Below are 19940 nucleotides of genomic sequence, written 5' to 3' on the forward strand. Positions count from 1 at the left end.
CTTTCTCTCTCTTCCCCGAGAGTTTTTCAAAATTAAAACCCTGTATGACACTGTTCATGCCACGTGGACCACTCAGAAGCTGACACGTGGCATTTCACTGTTCACGACCCAAAAACATTAAAATAATACGGTATCCGGTAAACTTCAAACGTCCATAACTTTTTAACCGGATGTCCGTTTTGAGCGTGCCGCTAGTCTGTGAACTCGTATCGACGAGTACGTTACAACCATACAAGAGTCAACTCACAATTACATCACAAGAAAAAGTCAACTCCCGGCACCTTTTAGACAGTTTACACTTCAACTTGTTTTGCCCATAACTTTCAAACCGTAGCTCCGTTTTCGACGTGCTACTAGTCTACGAACTCAGGGCATCATGCACTTCGCCACGGTACCCTAGTCAACTCAAAATTCTCACCGAGTCAAAAAGTCAACTTTTGACCCCCTTCGGTCAACGGTCAACGGTCAACCTCGGTCAATGTGCACGGATTCCGGTGCGATTTGGGACGGGGTGTTACAAGTATTCCTTGGGAGATAACTAATATGAAGTCTCTTGAAAACCTTGATTTCAGTTCTAATCTGCTGATTGGAGAGATGCCACCTCAGTTTGCAGAAATGAAACGTTTAGAGACTCTAAATCTCTCACACAATAATCTTTCTGGTTTCATTCCGTCTAAGTTTGATGAAATGAATAGCTTGACAATGGTTGATATATCCTTCAACCAATTGGAAGGTCCTATTCCAAATTCCAAAGCTTTCCACAAGGCTTCATTTGAAGCATTGAGAAACAACAAAGGCTTGTGTGGTGATGCTGCTGGTTTGCCGCTTTGCACTCATGGTAAAAGGGGCAACAAAGTCAACATATTGATCATACTGGTATCTGGTTTCGGAGGCCTGTTTCTTCTATCCATTTTTGTAATTCTATACACTCTTCATAGAAGACAAGTGAAGAAAACCAACATCCCAGATGAGCAAGAAACACAAAATCAGAATATGTTTGAAGTATGGAACTTCGATGGGAAAATGGTGTACGAGAACATCATTGAAGCAACCGAGGAGTTTGACTCCAAATATTGCATTGGAGAGGGAGGAACCGGGAGTGTTTACAAGGCAGAGTTAAGGACTGGCCAAGTTGTTGCTGTGAAGAAGTTTCATACAAACACAAATGATGATGATCATCAGAAGTCTCAATATCTCAAAGCATTTACTAGTGAGGTTCGTGCACTAACACAAATACGACATCTTAACATCGTGAAGCTATATGGGTTCTGTTCACATCGAAGGCACTCGCTTTTGGTTTACGAGTTCATAGAAGGTGGGAGCTTGCGAAATGTACTCATGAACAATGATGAAGAAGCGAGAGCTTTTGGTTGGAACAAAAGGGTAAATGTTGTGAAAGGTGTGGCAAATGCATTGTCTTATATGCACCATGACTGCTCACCGCCCATAATCCATCGAGATATATCAACCCAAAATATTCTGCTAAATGCAGAACATGATGAAGCTCGTGTTTCTGATTTTGGAACAGCCAGACTTCTCAAACCTTACTCATCCAACTGGACTTCGTTTGCCGGAACTTTTGGATATGCTGCTCCAGGTTAGTACATATTGCATATTCCAATTATTGTATATTCCTTGTCCCTTTAAATTATGTCATTAATCCAGTACTGAACGAAGATCCATGCAGAACTTGCTTACACAATGGAAGTGAACGAGAAATGTGATGTGTATAGCTTTGGAGTGGTGATGCTGGAAACACTTAAGGGGAAGCATCCAGGAGACCTCGTTTCATCTCTCTCATTCCCATTGTCCTCACCATCAAATGCAACACCAGCTTATGATCAAGTAGCAATTATTGATCTTTTGGACCAGCGCTTACCCCCTCCCACAAATAAAGAAGCTGGGAAAGTGCTTTCTGTTATCAGAATAGCATTTGCATGCTTGCTTAACACTCCACAATCTCGTCCAACAATGAAACAGGTTGCTCAAGAGCTCTCAACTCAGACCCATCATTTGTCAAAGCCATTGTCTTTGGTCTCCTTAGGAGAGTTGTTTGGTCTCAGTGATTCTACTTCCTGAACACATATGCATGTTTATCTCTATGCATTTCGTTTTTATTTTTCTTTTTTCTTGTTGAAGACTTGATTGTGAATGTGTTGCTGGTTTTCTTTATGTTTTACTTTTGGGATAATATTTCCTTATGATACATGTATTATATAAACTGGGGAGAGTTAGGGATAATATTTCCTTATGATACATGTATTATATAAACTGGGGAGAGTTAATCCTTATGTGAGTTTAAGGTGTGGAAGAAATAAATTGATCTCTTTTAGCTACTCGTCCAATTTAACCCAGCACGCTACGCTCAATTTTTTTTACTTTTTAAAATTTTCATTATATATATATATATATATATATATGTCTGTCTACTTTTTTACCTTAGACATCTATGAATATACCTCCCTTAACCTTCCTTCCTTCCTTCTCTACCCTACAGCCATTTACCATTCCTTCCGTTTACTGCTCCTTCCTTCTGTCTCCAAAGCAACATGTATTTTTAGGTTTTGAATTATTCATTTTCTTTTACATTTGTGTTTTGTTTTATTCTTATACATATATATATATATATATATTTGTTTTCTTTTTCTAACTTATTTGTTATGTGTTTTCATTCATATTTATTATATGATGATAACTATTAATATAATTATAGTATTTATATGTATAATATTTCCAACAATATAATGACTATTCAATCAAGGTTCTTAATATAATAGAAGTGTAATTATTTAATAATAAAATAATTATTTTATAAAAAAATATTTATAACATAATTCTTTTATCAATTTTGTATTAATTTCGAGAAACTAATCTGTATTTTTTTTTTGTTTTAATTACACATTTTTGCTGTTAAATGTTTTTCCCCCTACTTTTCAATTTCTTTAATTGTTTAAATCCTAAAATAACCAATTTTTTTTTTATTTTTTATTTTGCCTCAAGAAGTTTATGTGTATATATATATATATATAGATATAAATTTGCAATCAATTCTTGTGCAATAATGTGTTAAAATGATATTTTTCTTGAAAAGAAATTGGAGAAAAAAAAGATTTAATCCTTACTTTTTTATTGAATACTCTAATTATTTAGACTAAACATAGTAAAACAAATGTTGCATTTTTTTAATATGTTTATATTTCTCACCATAGATTAAAAACTAGAACGATAATATACATAGTGGCTCTTGGAAAAATATATCTAGGTTCGTCACTGATCCTAGGCCTACATTACATCCCATGTACAGTGTAAGATTAGTCCACTTGAGAGCAAAGTTTTGTTCCCAATTCCCATTGCAGCGCAAACAACTCTAAAATGGGGGTGTGGGTGTGGAAATTAAACAGGAAATTATCAAAGGAAGAAACAGTTCTACAAACTGACCATAATCCATATCATTGGTGATATCTTTGATAGCTAAGGGAGAAATATACCCTACCAAAGGTTAAAATGTCAATTTCTACCAAAAAAAAGGTTAAAATGTCAATTTCATGGATAGGTGTGAATACTTGTTAACTTTCCATATCCCCACAAGAAAGAAATCCTATCTTCAAACGTGTGAAACATAATAACATAGTACCGACGAGGTTTTTATATTTATTTTTAATTGGTTTTGGCGTATGTTGAGGGTTTAGTAGTCCAAAAGTCCTCCACAGTGCCACATGACTCCGATGTCACACTTCACATCATAGACCACACCCCAACTTTATCTTCCTTATCAGGAATTGGAAATGGTGCATAAGTAGTCTCCCATAATTCAACGCAGTAGGGACGACCACGTGACGTACTGGCGAAGAATAAGTAGGCTCGGCTTAAGCCATTGGCCGCGTACGCCAGCGCCTTACTGTGAAAGGCACATAAGAAAAAGTTACATTAAAAATTACTATATTATTGTTTTATATACTTTAGTCTTTATTTAATAAATAAATATAGAATAACTTTTTTTCCAAAAAAAAAAAATATATATATGTAAACTGACTTTTTTCAAATATACATTAATTACAATTTATTATTTATATCTATACATACCTTTTACTTTTGAAAAATAGCATCAATTAAGTATTCATTTTATATAAATTATAATTGATCTGCTCATCCAATATTAATCTACCACGTATGTCAACTAAATTCCGATCAAAGTTTTCATGTTCAAATTGAAAATTAAAAGAAATGCGAACTTGCAAATGGGTACAAAAGGCATAGACAAGAAACAGCAACCTGCTGCGGTCTTAATGAATGTCTTTCAATTAATATACATGATGCAGATGCCTCCAATATATTGGAATTGAAGAAAACTATTCACCAATCCACATGCCGTTGATAACTATTTAGACATTGAATCAGTAAATTACAATGTTGCCATCCCCTTCTCGTGCAAAATCCAATCTTAAATGCTCAAACCATTGCTTAGAGTTGGATCATATGGTTCTAATAATTTAAATATAAATCTGATATCACCTACAAAAAATCTACTCGAAATTCTAAATTTTCAGCTTAAAGTCGAGTGGGTTGGTTCAAACTGATAAATCCAAGGCCGAGACAGAGCTACGAGCACGTCCTACCCCCAACCCCACGTTGCGTCGAGAGCACATGCTGCCTAGGTCCGTGCTTGCCTGGGCCAATATTTGCCAAGCTAATAATATGTGGATGGATAAATTATTTTCTTTCTTGTGTTTTGTTTTTTATTTTTTATTTATTTATTTTTGGGTGGAATCCTAGGAATATAAATTTATCAGCACATTTCGACGCAGGGTACCTTTTTTAAATGGGTGGTTTTTTCTTAAAATATCAGGACCACAAGATAGATTCTGAATAAATTCTTAAGTTCCGAATCGGAGATTGATTGGGATCGGGAAATAAAGAATCCGACCCGTATATATTTATTTTTTAAAAAAATATTTTATATATTTGGACTATTATATTTTCAAAAATATATTTTATTATAATTGTAAATTTAGACATTAATGTATTTTATTGTATTTTTATTATATTTTAGTTACTTTATTTACATTTTATCCATAAAAAAATTATATAAATTTTTTTGAAAAATTTATAGGGAAAACCGCTTTGTCCCATCCCTGATTAGGAAATCCCGTCCCCATCCCGTCTTTAAAGAAACGAGAAAAACCGTGAAGACGGGATAAAAAATTCCCTCAAGGACAGTGATAGAATTTTAAAAACCGATCACATTCCAACCCATTTACATTCCTATGGAATCCTTGTCCCCAGTGACTACTGGTAGCCCGCCAAGGGGCATTTTCACTCACAATGGGAAGGTGTCCCATAAGACTTTCTTAATTGTTAATGCCACTATGCAGCAACCTGAATCCCGATGCAAGCTAGAGTATGTTTCTTATGGTTGTAGCAATTTCTCATAGCTGATGTGGCACTCCCTGATTGGCGAAACACCATAATAACAATAGGAAGCATTTTGTTTTGTTCCTGCTACCAAAACATTCTCCAACAGTTTGAATGTGAAAGCCCACGAGGGGACGAAGACTTGTGATTGAGACGGCGCTACTTGTTGGATTAATATATTATATTACCGCTCATGTCATTACCTGGATGTTTGTGAAACAAAACCATTATTGATCATGAATTTTATAATGGGAAAGAAATTTTGCATGGACGTACAAGCACACCTTCAACAACTAGGCTACTAGCTGAGACGAATTTCCCTAACAAAAAAAAAAAAAAAAAGTAGCTTAGTATCAAAATCTTTTAGTCAAGATTTCCCAAAAAAAAAAAAAATGTTTTAGTCATGAGAAATTTAAGTTGGAAAGCAAATTAACACACACACACACACATGGGCATAGCTAGGCACCTTCAAAGTCTTAAAAGTCTTATTCATGTTAGAAGAGAAGCACATCTTCATGGATTTTTTATGAACCACAATAATTCAGATCCACATATATATATATATATATATATTTTTTCTTTTCTTATATAATATCCTATTCTAGCTTGCTCTATAATATAATACATGCAAAAACAATAGTATTGCTTAGTCATACCTATAGGCTACAGCCTTATGTCACAGGCCTAACTCTTCCAACACTCCCGTGTGGCATTTAGCACCTTCCTTACTAAATAAGTCTTCTTCACAAGCTATCACAATGTAGAAGTTAAGAGTAAAAGAGTAGGAAGTAGGAGAACTTGAGAGAGTTTGAGAGAATGTGGAGAATGCTTGTATTGCTTGAAATCTTCGATGTCTTACAAATGAGAGTCCAACCCTTTATATAGAGGGTTTGGCACGTATCATAAAAATACAAGGTTCTAGATATGTACACATGGCATACATCTAAATGAGATTCTAGAGTATTCTGCTAGATATTTATAAGGATTATTCTAAAGAGATTCTCATCTACATTAGTCTAGGCTTCTCTTGAATCTTCATGGAGAGTGTAGAACTTTCCAACCAAACCTTAAGATTTTCACCTTTTTTGCATGGAATGTGACACCCTCCCCCACATAATCGCGTGATGCCCTCGTCGCATCTTCTTCTTTGAACCTTCGAATGTGGTCTTTAAATTGTCATAAAGCCTCTTCATGCTCCCAACTAGCTTTACTATCCGGTAGGTTCTTCCACTTCACTAGGTACTCGGTATTGTTAGCACTTCTCTACGTCGTATGACCTGATCTGCAAGTATAGCCTCTACATCCTTGTCAAATGAAGTCACAACCGCCGTAGGTGCCCTCTTTATTTCCCCCTGACTAGGGTCTTCCATGTCTTGATAACAAGGCTTCAAGAGACTCACATGGAAAATAGGATGAATCTTCAACTTAGGAGGAAGTTGTAGTTGATAGGAAAGCTTACCCACCTTCCTCACAATAGGGAATGGTCCCTCATAGCGTCGTACCAACCCCTTATGTACCTTCCGTAAGGCTTTGAATTGTTGGGGTAGTAGTGCTCTAGCCAAATCGGCTTGTTCCTCCCAAGACTTGGCAAACTTGTAGGCAACAGGGCTTTTGCCTCCATAACTTGAGGCTAAGACATTAGGAGTCATAGGTTGTCTCCCTGTCATGATCTCAAATGGACTCCTATTAGTCGATTCACTTCTTTGTAGGTTGTAGGAGAATTGAGCCACATTAAGCAACTTAGCCCAATCTCTTTGGTTGGCATTCACATAGTGCCTCAAGTAGAGCTCCAATAAAGCATCAGTGTGCCCCGTTTGCCCATCACTTTGCATGTGGAAGCTTGTGGAGAAGTTCAAATCTGAACCAAGGAGTTTGAAGAGCTTGGTCTAAAACCTTCCAATGAATCGAGGGTCTCAATCACTTACTATGTCGCTAGGTACTCCCCACAGCTTCACCACATGCCTTAGAAATAGTCGGGCCGTCTCCTCTGCTGTGCAATCCGTAGGTACAGGGCTAAAGGTAGCATACTTGCTAAATCGATCCACCATGACGATAATGCTACCATAGCCTTCCGACTTAGGTAAACAAGTGATGAAATCCATCGAAACACTCTCCCATGGTTCGTTCGGAATGGGCAATGGATCTAGCAACCCTTCTTGTTGCTTTTGCTCCATCTTGTCTTGTTGGCACACAAGACATATCCTCACATAGACCTCCACATCATCCTTCATATGGGGCCAATAATATGTAGCTCTTATTAAGGCTAGGGTACGTCGAGTGCTTGGGTGGCTGGCCCATTTGGTGTCGTGGCACTCCTTGATCAATTCCTTCCTTAGGTTATCCTTTTTTGGTACGTATATGCGGTCCCCCGTAGTGTAGAGCAAGTCATCTCTTACCCAAAATTGCCTACTCTTTCCTTCATTGACTAGGGCAATGATGTTCTTTGCCATGGGGTCTTATGGGAGTCCTTCCTTGATGCGATCCAGCAAGGTGCACTCAGGCCGACTTATGGATGCAAGTTCGGCCTTCCTACTAAGTGCGTCTGCCGCCACATTCTCCTTCCCCGGCTTGTACTCCATCTTGTAATGGAACTCCACCAAGAAGTCTTGCCATTGGGCTTGCTTGGGGATGAGCTTTTTTTGGGTTTGGAAGTAACTAGTGGCGATGTTATCCATCATGATGGTAAAGGAGCTCCCTAAAAGGTAATGCCTCCACGTGCATAAGCAATGGACGACTGTCGTCATCTCCTTCTCTTGCACCGTATAGCGCCGTTCTGTGTCATTGAGCTTTCTACTTTCGAATGCAATTAGGTGCCCATCTTGCATTAGCACACCCCCTATGGCAAAATCCAATGCATCCGTATGTACCTCAAAGGGTCTAGAGTGGTCGGGCAAGCACAACACCAGTTCCTCCATGATGGCTTTCTTTAAATCTTCAAAGGCTTGTTGGCACTTCTCCGTCCAACTCCAAGCTTGGTTTTTCTTCAACATGTTAGTCAATGGAGTAGCCCTTGCCGAGTAGCCCTTGATAAACCGTCGGTAGTAGTTGACAAGGCCTAAAAAAGATCTTAGCTCATGCACCTTGGTTTATGGCTCCCATTCTTGAATAGCTTGTACCTTTGCCTCATCCATCATAAGTTTCCCATCCTTGATATTGTGCCCAAGAACATTATGTCTTCTTGTGCAAAGGAGCATTTCTCTAGCTTGATATATAAATTATTGTCTCGTAGTACTTGGAAGACTTGTCTTAGGTGTTGTAAGTGTTCTTCTATAGTGTCACTATATATAACAATATCATCCAAGTATACTACTACAAAGCAATCAAGATATGGATGGAATAGCTTGTTCATCAAAGTGCAAAATGTTGCAGGAGCATTTGTCAAACCAAAAGGCATCACTAGGAATTCATAGGAACCGTACCTCGTGATGCATGTGGTATTGGCCTCATCACCTTCGGCTATGCGCAAGTGATAGTACTCAGAGCGAAGGTCAAGCTTGGTGAAGTACTTTGCCTTGCCAAGTTAATCAAAGAGATCCGCAAATGAGAGGGATGGGGTACTTATTCTTGATGGTGATCTTGTTTAAGGCTTGATAGTCAATACACATCCACAGCGACCCATCCTTCTTCTCTTGGAACAACACCAGTGCACCATATGGAGCTTTCGAAGGTATTATGTAACCCGCATCGACAAGGTCCCTGAGTTACCTCCTAAGCTCTTCCAATTTTGGCGGTGCCATGCGATAAGGGCTCATGGTGGGTGGCTTCGACCCCCGTTCAAGCTCGATCTTGTGATCCACCTCCCTCCTAGGTGTTAGTTTCTTGGGCAGCTCCTTAGGCATCACATCCTCAAACTCCTTTAGCACCTTGGAAGACATTGGGACGTCCTTATGGCCATCGAGCTCTTGAATAATAGCTAGATAGCTTTGCTCCTTCTTCTTAATGCCCTTCTTAAGTTGCATGGCCGACAAAGCTTTGGCCTCCATCTTGCTAGTCCTTTCCGTAGGCACCATGCAAGTCATCCTTCTATCCATGATGCACATAGAGTTTACAAATGGAAGTGGGAAGGCCTTCATTTGGTCTAGGAATTCCATGCCTAGAACAACCTTGAAGTCATCCATGGGAACTACCGATAGGTTTAGTTGGCCCACCCATTCTCTAATGGTGGCTTGTACACCTTTAGCAACCCCATGGATGGGCTTTGTAGCCGAGTTTACCGCCTTCATTGATCCACCCTCTTTCAAGGCCTTAACCCCAAGTCATTGTGCCTCTTTTACCGATAGGAAGTTGTGTATAGCCCCCGTGTCCACCAATGATTTGGTAAGCACTCCATTGATCTTTTCTTCTACAAACATTAGGCCACCTTTCTTTGAATTCTTAGGAGCGGCCTTGATGGCATTCAACACTTGCAAGGAGCCCATGTTGGCTTCTTCCTCTTGTCTCTCCTCATATTGAGTGGTCATGGCATTCAACGCCTTCCTCTTTGGGCAATCTCTAACTCAATGTGGGCCATCGCACAAGAAACAAGAGTTCTTAGGTTTGGAAGCATCCTTACCTTCTCTAGGCAGCTTCCATTTCGAGCTTTTAGGTTTGTGTGCACCTTCCTCTCTTTTGCTTTCTTTGGGGTTCCTTGATTCTCCCCCACCTTTTCCATAGTTGGTCTTCTTCTCCATTGGCTTCGAGGAGTCCCTTTGAATGGTTTAGTTGATAAAGCTTTCGGCATTTGCAATGGCACTAGGTAGATCTTGTACTCCATGCCTCTTTAACTCCGTCTTTGCCCAAGGTTGTAGTCCATCCATGAAGTAGAAAAGGGAGTCTTTATCTGATAGGTCTGGGATCTCCAACACCAAGTTAGTGAACTCCTTGATGTATTCTCAGATATGGCCCAATTACTTGAGTTGTCGAAGGTGACTCCTTGCCTCATCTTCGGCGTTCTCTGGATAAAATTGACTTTTTAGATCCTTTTTAAAGTCATCAAAGGTATGGAAAGTGCACGTACCTCGTTCTATGTCACTATGCCTCCTCGTCCACCATAGCATGGCCGTGTCATTGAGGTAGAGAGTGGCAGTCCTAATCTTTGAAGCATCATCCACAATGCCCATTGCTTCAAAGTATAGCTCCAAGCCCCAAAGGAAATTCTCGAGCTCCATCGCATTCCTTGCCTCAGAGTAGGACTTAGGCTTTGGTACATCAATTCATGGCCCCTCACGTATGGTGATTGTCCCCGATGCCAGCGCCCTCTTGCAAAGAGCCCAATCACCCTGCATTTCCTCCATTTGTGTACTGATAGCATCCAATTCTCTCTCCAACATTGCACAGAGGTCTGCTACCTCCCTTATGCATTGGTCGCAAGTTGAGCGGAGCTCCCTCCTTAAGGCATCATCTAGCCCATTGAGTAACCCTCTCATGGCTTGATTGATGGCGATGTCCTTCGACTCTAGCCCATCTAGGGGACTCTCCAGCGCCTCAAACCGTTCATGCACTCGAGTCGCATGCTCCTCCAGGTGTAACTCTACGCCGGTCATCACATCCTTGGACTTAGACTTATGCCTCTGCCTCCCCGCATTGGGGTTGCGTTGCTCTTCATGACCTCGCACTTCGGTAGCTCCCTCCACATTGATGGTAACCTCCGAAGTAGTCATCTTGCCTACTTCCACGTTATGCCAATGGCATGCTTGAGTAGTAATTGGCTCTGATACTAATTGTCACGAGCCTAACTCTTCCAACACTCCCGTGCGGCACTTAGCACATTCCTTACTAAGTAAGCCTTGCTCATAAGCTACCACAATGCGGAAGCTAAGAGTAAGAGAGTAGGAAGTATGAGAACTTGAAAGAGTTTGAGAATGTGAAGAATGCTTGTATTGCTTGAAATCTTTGATGTTTTACAAATGAGAGTCCAACCCTTTATATAGAGTGCTTGGTACGTATCACAAAAATACAAGGTTCTAGATATGTACACATGGCATACATCTAAATGAGGTTCTAGAGTATTCTGCTAGATATTTACAAGGATTATTCTAGAGAGATTCTCATCTACATTAGTCTAGGTTTCTCTTGAATCTTCTAGAATCTTCCGGGCTTCTCTTGAATCTTCATGGAAAGTGTAGAACCTTCCGGCCAAACCTCAAGGTTTTCACCTTTTTTGCACGGAGCATGACACTTAGCTTATTATAATCAACATGGTTTCCTTGTTTGCAAATTCAATGTTGCCCATTAACAAACAAGTTTTATTCTTATCAATCTTATATATGTTTTTACTACAATACCTTTTTGGTTCAGCTTCTTCCAAACTACACTGTCTGTTGTTAAGCAGCAAACAATAAGGAAGCAGCAGCTCTAATAAACTGGAAGCATGGCCTTGCAAACCAAAGCCAACACCTTTTGTCTTCATGGGTCAGAGGTAGCGGCCATTGCGATTAGGTTGGAGTTGCTTTCGATGAGTTGGGAAGCATCATCCATTTGAACCTTTCAAGCTTTGGTTTAAATGGTATGATTCAAAGTCTGAGCTTCTCTTCCTTTGCAAGCCTCACTATTATTGATTTTCAAAAAAGAAACTTTCACGGAGAAATTCTCAGTAGCCTATACCATCTAACCGAACTCACTCATCTTGACTTGCAATAAAATCATCTCTCTGGTTTTCTTTCCCCTGCTGTTGGGAATCTTTCTTGTCTATCGTACGTTAATCTAACTATGAATCACTTCAATGGAACGATTCCAAAAGAGATTGGCTTATTGGCAAATCTTCAAACACTTATGTTTGGCACTAATGGTTTTAATGGCTCTATCCCTAACGAAATAGAAAACATGAAATCTTTGAGAAACCTATCTTTAGATAATAACGACCTCATAGGTCCCATTCCTGCCTCTTTTAGAAACTTGACCAATTTATTTGTCTTGTACCTTTTTGAAACATACATTTATGAACATATTCCAAAAGAAATAGGAAAACTGAGAATGTTAAACGAACTTATTCTTCAACTCTCTGGAAGTATTCCTGTAGAAATTGGAAATATTAGTAGTCTAAGAATGCTTGATCTTAGTGACAATAATCTCTCTGGTGAACTTCCTGCTTCCATAGGAAACTTGAGCAACATATATCAAATTTTTCTTTATGGAAACAGCATTTCTAGACATATTCCGAGAGGAATTAGAAACCTGAGAAATTTATGGAACCTTCAGCTTTTATCAAATCAATTTTTTGGAAATATTCCTAAAGAAATTGGAAACTTAAGAGAGTTAAAGATTCTTAGGCTTTCTACCACTAAACTTTCTGGTATTATTCCTACAAAAATTGGAAAGTTGAGCAACTTAGAAATTCTTGACCTTAATACCAACAATTTTTATGGTCAACTTCGTGCTTCCATAGGAAACTTGGCAAAACTCAACAAACTCATTGTGCTTCAAAACCAGCTCAGTGGCTTTTTTCCTTCAACAATGAATAACCTAACTAGCTCAAAGAATCTACAATTGGCTTCAAATAGCTTCACTAGACAATTACCAAAACAAATATGTGATGGTGGATTGCTTGAGTTTTTTTCTGCCGGTGAAAATCATTTTACTGGCCCAATTCCAACAAGCTTGAAAAACTGTAGCAGCATTGTTAGGCTTATGCTAGAATGAAACCAACTGATAGGAAATCTTACAGAAGCTTTTGGTATACACCCACACTTGTATCTGATTGATCTAAGTGGTAATAAGTTGCATGGTGAGGTTTCATCGAAGTGGCGGCAGTAACAGAATTTAAGAAGTCTTAACATCTCCAACAACAATCTTTCAGGCTCCATACCACTTGTGCTTGGTAAAGCACCTCGGCTTCATGTACTTGACTTGTCCTTAAATCATCTCACTGGAAATATTCCAGAGGAACTTGGAAGTTTGAAGTTATTCAAACTTATGCTAAGTGAAAATCAACTATCTGGAGAGATTCCTCAAATAACCGGAATGCTAGCTGATTTGGAGTACTTAAACTTGGCAGTAAACAATCTAAGTGGCTCAATTCCAAAAGAACTTGGAGGGTGCTCTAAGTTGATACAGTTGAAATTGGGAAATAATAAATTTAAGGGAAATGTTCCTTGGGAGATAACTAATATGAACTCTCTTGAAAACCTTGATTTAAGTTCTAATTTGCTGGAAAGATAGCACCTCAGCTTGCAGAAATGAAACGTTTAGAAACTCTAAATCTCTCACACAATAATCTTTCTGGTTTAATTCAATCCGAGTTTGATGAAATGAAGAGCTTGACAATGGTTGATATATCCTTCAAACAATTTGAAGATCTTATTCCAAATTCCAAAGCTTTCCGTGAGGCATCATTTGAAGCGTTCAGAAACAACAAAGGCTTGTGTGGTAATGCCACTAGTTTACCGCTTTGCTCTCATGGTAAAAGGGGCAACAAAGTCAACATATTGATCATCCTGGTATCTGTTTTCAACAGCCTATTTTTTCTGTCCATTTTGTAAATCTATACACTCTTCATAGAAAAGAAATGAAGAAAACAACCATCCCAGATGAGCAAGAAACACAAAATTAGAATATGTTTGAAGTATGGAACTTCGATGGAAAAATGGTGTACGAGAACATCATTGAAGCAAACGAGGAGTTTGACTCCAAATATTGCATTGGCGAGGGAGGAACCAAGAGTGTTTACAAGGCAGAGTTAAGCATTGGCCAAGTTGTTGCTGTGAAGAAGTTTCATACAAACACAAATGATGATGATCATGTTGTGATTCTTCGATCACCAAAAATACACAAAACTAGTACAGAAAAATAAAGAAAGACAAAAGGAACGAAAATTGAGAAGAAAAAGATATATTATAACTATAAAATTTATACAACAAAAAACTTCTCTCAGCCTCTCTCAAAAACCTGTATTTTCTATACTATGTGTTATATAATACAAGACTGAAAATGAGCATCTATTTATAATGCTCTTTCTAAGGTTTCTAGGGTTGAAACCCTAATGGGCTTAGACTTTAGGAGATAATAGGCTGGACCCCCGCAATTCTCCACATCCAGCCGCATTTTAAAAAAGTGATGGTCACCCACCATCTAAACCAGCTATGTCTCTACACAGCTTCAACTTCTCTAGTGGAACAACCTTTGTAAACATATCTACTGGAGTCTCCTTTGTATGAATCTTCACCAACCAGAACAATTTATGCTCAGTTACATCACATATCCAATGATAGCAGATATCAATATGCTTTGTCCAAGAATGATACATTGAGTTCTTGCTTAAATCCATAGCACTCTGGCGGTCACAATGTATCTTGTAGTTGTTATGCTTGATGCCCAGTTCATGGAGCAAATGCTTTAACCACAACATCTCCTTACCGGCTTCTGCTGTGGCAATATACTCTGCTTCTGTCATGGATAAAGCTATGCACTTTTGTAATCTTGACTGCCATGACACAGCTTCTCCAGTAAAAGTGTAAATATAACCTGAAGTAGATTTCCTACTATCAAGATCTTCGGCCATGTCTGCATCTGTATAGCCATGTAGAACTGGATCACTTACCCCGTAACACAAGCATACTTTTGATGTACCCTTAAAATACCTGAAAATCCACTTGACTGCTTCCTAATGTTCCTTTCCAAAATTTGAAAGAAATCTGCTCACGCTACCAACTGCATGAGCAATGTCCAATCTAGTACACACCATTACATACATTAGACTTCCCACCGCTGAACAATAAGGCTCTGAAGCCATCTCCTCTATCTCAAATTTGGATAAAGGGCACGATCTCTTATTCAACTTGAAATGGTTGGCTAATGGAATGCTGACTGGTTTGGCCTTCTCCATGCCAAATCTCTTTATCACTCTTTCGATATACTTCTCTTGAGATAGCCACAACTTGTGATTCTTCTTATCTTGAGCTATTTGCATTTCTAAAATCTGTTGGGTTGGTCCCAAGTCCTTCATATCAAATGACTTGGAAAGTTTCTTCATCAGCTAACTAATTTTCATTACATCTTATCCGACGATCAACATGTCATCGATATACAGTAAAAGTGCAATGAAGTTTCTATTTGGAAATCTCTGAATATAAACACACTGATCTACATCAGTATTTTTGTATCCTTGAATCACCATAAAAGAGTCAAACTTCTTGTACCACTGCCTAGGTGCTTACTTGAGGCCATACAAGCTCTTCTCTAGTTTGCAAATGAGGTTCTCCTTTCCTGAAATCTCAAAACCTTTTGGCTGCTCCATATAAATCTTTTCATGTAGATCACCACAAAGGAACACTGTTTTCACATCCATTTGTTCAAGCTCTAGGTCTAGACAGACTACTAGACAAAGAATAACTAGTATTGAAGTCATCTTCACTACTGGTGAGAATATCTCATCAAAGTCAATTCCTTTCTTCTGAAAGAAACCTTGATGACCAATCGAGCTTTATGCTTCACCACCTATCCGTTGCCATCTTTCTTGAGCTTGAATACCTATTTGTTCTTAAGTGCCTTCTTTCCCTTTGGAAGCTCAAACAACTCATAAGTATGGTTTCTCTGCAAAGATTCCATCTCATCTTGCATTGCATGCAGCCATTTATCTTTGTCTTGATGAGAGTTAGCTTTTTGGAAATTCTCTGGCTCCCCTTCTTTAGTAAGCAGAATATATTGAGATTCTGGATATCTTTTTGATGGAACACATCCTCGTTCAGATCTTCAGAGAGGTGTACCATCATTTGACTGTTATGATGGTCCTGGAGCTTGAGTATCTCCCTACTCAACATCCTTTTCTCTTTCTTGTTCTGCTTCTGGTAGTTCTCCATGCACCTCGTCATCATCTGTGGCGGGTTGTGCTGGTGCTGGATCAGGAACTAAATCATGAGCACTGGTATTAAAAGACTTCATTGGCTTCTCAATGTCTTCTATAGTCTGGTTCTCTTGGAATACCATATCCCTGCTTCTAATAACCTTCTTTACCTTAGGATCCCATAATCTATATTCGAATTCTTCGTCTTCATATCCGATAAAGATGCATGGAGTAGTTCTTGCGTCAAGCTTTTGTTTAAGCTACTTGGATACATGTGCAAAGGCTAAACATCCAAATACTCTTAAATGAGAATATGATAGATTCTTACCAGACCACACTTTCTTCAGAATTTCAAAATTCAGTGGTACTGATGGTGATCTGTTAATTAGATAGCAGGTGGCACGAATAACTTCTCCCCAAAATGACTTTGTTAGCTTAGCCATACTGATCATACTTCTGACCTTCTCCATAATCGTCTAATTCATTCTCTCGGCTACACCATTATGTTGTGGGTACAAGGGACCGTCTTCTCATGCCGAATGCCATGTCCACTATAATAGGCATCAAACTCTCGGAAGGTATATTCACCTCCATTGTCTGAGCGAAGACACTTGAGTTTCTTTCCTGTTTCACCCTCTACCATAGCATGGAACTCTTTGAAGTGATCTAAAACTTGATCTTTCGTCTTCAGAAAATAAACACACACCTTCTAAGAAGCATCATCTATACCTAGAGATTCATCTTCCAAAGGAGCACAAACGTCAGAGTGCACCAGACTAAGCAACTTTGATCTTCTCATTGAAAAGGACTTAAATGAGACTCTGTGTTGCTTACCATACAAACTATGATTACAAGGATCCAACACAGCATCCTTGGAAATGGGGATAAACTTCTTATTCATCAAGGTAGTCAATCCTTTTTCACTCATGTGACCAAGTCTCTGGTGCCACAAATTTTGAGATACCTCTCATTCTGTAATAGTAAGAGTATCTGTATAAATCTTCACATGAGTATTGTAAAGTGTTCCACAAATATGTCCATAAGAGACAACCATAGCACCTTTTGTCATTTTCCATGTGCCGTTGTAAAAGTGGTTGCTGAAGCCTTCCTTGTTAAAGGCTATTCCTGAAAGCAGATTGAGCCGAAGGTTTGGGACATGTTGGACATCCTTCAAAGTAATTATATGTTCGACGTTGATCTTTATCTGAATATCACCTATGCCAGTGATCTTAGCGAAGCTGTTATTTTCCATCTTCACTGTGCCAAAGTCTCCTGCTTTATATGTTTTGAAAAACTCTACATGCGAAGTAACATGGTAGGATGCTGCAGTATCTACTACCAATTCAACTTCTTGGCTTGACTTTTAAAGGCATGATTCTTCATGTGTGGAACAATATGCCACTTCTCCTTTGAAAGTGACTAAAGTTTCACCATCCTTCTTCGACTGATTGCTTTTTTGCCCCTGCTCTCGCAACATCTTCCTGCAGTACTTCTTCAAGTGTCCTTCTCAGCCACAATAATGACACTTGTATGTTGGCTTCCTTCCATCTGTGGATCTGCCTCTGCTTTGGCTCCTGCTTCTCCCCCTATCATGAGTACCTTCTTACTGTCTCTCCCGTTTCTCTGTGACAAGGGCATGTGTTTGATCATTGCCAATGTCCTTCCTCCTGGCCTCCTCGTTAAATAGGGCATCAATCACCATAGCTATAGTAACTTTTTCGTTAGGGGCTGAATTACTGAGAGAGACTATTAGTGTCTCCCAGTTTTCTGGAAGAGAGTTAAGGAGTAAAAGTGCCTATTCTTCATCCCTTAGTTGTAACTCTACCGCAGACAAGTGGTTGATCAAGTTCCGAAATACACTGGTGTGCTCGGCTACAGAAGTTCCATTCTTCAAATCATCAGAAGTCTCAATATCTCAAAGCATTTACTAGTGAGATTCATGCACTAACACAAATAAGACATCTTAACATCGTGAAGCTATATGGGTTCTGTTCACGTCGAAGGCACTCACTTTTGGTTTACGAGTTCATAGAAGGTGGAAGCTTGCGAAATGTACTCATGAACAATGATGAAGAAGCAAAAGCTTTTGGTTGGAACAAGAGGGTAAATGTTGTGAAAGGTGTGGCAAATGCATTGTCTTATATGCAATGACTGCTTACATAATCCATCGAGATATATCAACCTAAAATATTCTGCTGAATGCAGAACCTGATGAAGCTCATGTTTCTGATTTTGGAACAGCCAGACTTCTCAAACCTCACTCATCCAACTGGACTTCATTTGCAGGAACTTTTGGATATGCTACTCCAGGTCAGTACATATTGCATATTCCAATTATTGTATATTCCTTGTCCCTTTAAATTACGTCATTAATCCAGTACCGAATGAAGATCCATACAGAACTTGCTTACACAATGGAAGTGAACAAGAAATGTGATGTGTATAGCTTTGGAGTGGTGATGTTGGAAACATTTAAGGGGAAGCATCCAGGAGACCTCATTTCATCTCTCTCATTGTCATTGTCCTTACCATCATGTGCAACACCAGCTTATGATCAAGTAGCAATAATTGATCTTTTGGACCAGTGCTTAGCCGCTCCCAGGAATAAAGAAGCTAGGAAAGTGCTTTCTGTTATCAAAATAGCATTTGCATGCTTGCTTAACCCTCCACAATCTCGTCCAACAATGAAACAGGTTGCTCAGGAGCTTTCAACTCAGACCCATCATTTGTCAAAGCCATTGTCTTTGGTTTCTTTAGGAGAGCTGTTTGGTCTCAATGATTCTACTATGCATGTTTATCTCTATGCATTTCGTTTGGATTTTTCTTTTTCTTGTTGAAGACTTGAATGTGAATGTGTTGCTAGTTTTCTTTATGTTTTGCTTTTGGGATAATATTTCCTTATGATACATGTAATATGTAAATAGGGGAGAGTTTATCCTTATGTGAGTTTAAGGTGTGGAAGAAATAAATTGATCTCTTTTAGCTGCTCATCCACTTTAATCTAGCACGTGCCCCACCCTTCCTCTCTACACTCAAATTTTATTTATTTTTTACTTTTTTTAATTTTTCATTATATATATTTATCTATCTACTCTTTTGACCTTAGACATCCATGAACCTGCCTCCCTTAACCTTTCCTTCCTTCCTTCCTTCTCTCTCCTGCAGCCATTTACAATTCCTTCTGTTTACTGCTCCTTCCTTCTGTCTCCCAAAGCAATGTGTATTTTTGGGTTTTGAATTTTTCATTTTCTTTTACATTTGTGTTTTATTGTAATCATATATATATATATATATTAACTTATTTGTATATATTTTTATTCATATTTATTATATGATGATAACTATTTAATATAATTATAGTATTTATCTATCAAATATTTCAACAATATAATAACTATTCAATCAAGTTCTTAGTATAATGGAAGTGTAATTATTTAATAACAAAAATATTTATTTTATAAAAAAATATTTATAACATAATTCTTATATCAATTTTGTTTAAATCCTAAAATAACGAATTTTTAAGTTTTTTATTTTGCCTCAAGGAGGTTATATATATATATATATATATATATTTGCAATCAATTTCTTGTGCAATAATAAAGTGTTAAAATGATATTCTTCTTGAAAAGAAATTGGAGAAAAAAAAAGATTTAATCCTTACTTTCTAGTGAATACTCTAATTAGTTAGACTAAACATAGTAAAACAAATGTTGCATTCTTTTTTATATGTTGATATTTCTTATCATAGATTAAAAGCTAGAATGATAAT

General features: G+C 38.3%; 2 protein-coding genes and 1 pseudogene across 2 annotated transcripts; all 3 read left to right on the forward strand.

Moving 5' to 3' along the window:
• Window positions 1-524: 524 nt before the first annotated feature.
• LOC132799761 (MDIS1-interacting receptor like kinase 2-like) lies at window positions 525-2296 on the forward strand. Its single transcript, XM_060812290.1, has 2 exons — window positions 525-1597; window positions 1688-2296. Exons 1-2 carry the CDS (start codon window positions 544-546, stop codon window positions 2077-2079), a joined length of 1446 nt encoding a protein of 481 aa, XP_060668273.1. The 5' UTR covers window positions 525-543; the 3' UTR covers window positions 2080-2296.
• Window positions 2297-12099: 9803 nt separating this feature from the next.
• Window positions 12100-13868, forward strand: LOC125420887 (LRR receptor-like serine/threonine-protein kinase GSO1). The gene is made up of 3 exons (XM_048468225.1): window positions 12100-12952; window positions 13187-13383; window positions 13545-13868. The coding sequence occupies exons 1-3, from the start codon at window positions 12100-12102 to the stop codon at window positions 13866-13868; spliced, it is 1374 nt and encodes a 457-aa protein (XP_048324182.1).
• A 74-nt stretch (window positions 13869-13942) lies between these two features.
• LOC132799615 (MDIS1-interacting receptor like kinase 2-like) lies at window positions 13943-18528 on the forward strand (annotated as a pseudogene).
• The last annotated feature ends 1412 nt before the right edge of the window (window positions 18529-19940 follow it).

Source organism: Ziziphus jujuba, chromosome 10, assembly GCF_031755915.1.
Source record: "Ziziphus jujuba cultivar Dongzao chromosome 10, ASM3175591v1".
NCBI classification, from domain to species: Eukaryota; Viridiplantae; Streptophyta; class Magnoliopsida; order Rosales; family Rhamnaceae; genus Ziziphus; species Ziziphus jujuba.

What these genes read in the sequence shown, in the direction of transcription:
- LOC132799761 (XM_060812290.1), top strand. Translation starts at nt 544, where the DNA reads ATGAAGTCTCTTGAAAACCTTGATTTCAGTTCTAATCTGCTGATTGGA. An exon ending in TTTTGGATATGCTGCTCCAG is followed by an intron (nt 1,598 to 1,687) that starts GTTAGTACATAT and finishes AGATCCATGCAG; the next exon opens with AACTTGCTTACACAATGGAA.
- LOC125420887 (XM_048468225.1), top strand. Translation starts at nt 12,100, where the DNA reads ATGAATCACTTCAATGGAACGATTCCAAAAGAGATTGGCTTATTGGCA. An exon ending in GCTTGAGTTTTTTTCTGCCG is followed by an intron (nt 12,953 to 13,186) that starts GTGAAAATCATT and finishes ACAATCTTTCAG; the next exon opens with GCTCCATACCACTTGTGCTT. An exon ending in TGGAGTACTTAAACTTGGCA is followed by an intron (nt 13,384 to 13,544) that starts GTAAACAATCTA and finishes TTTGCTGGAAAG; the next exon opens with ATAGCACCTCAGCTTGCAGA.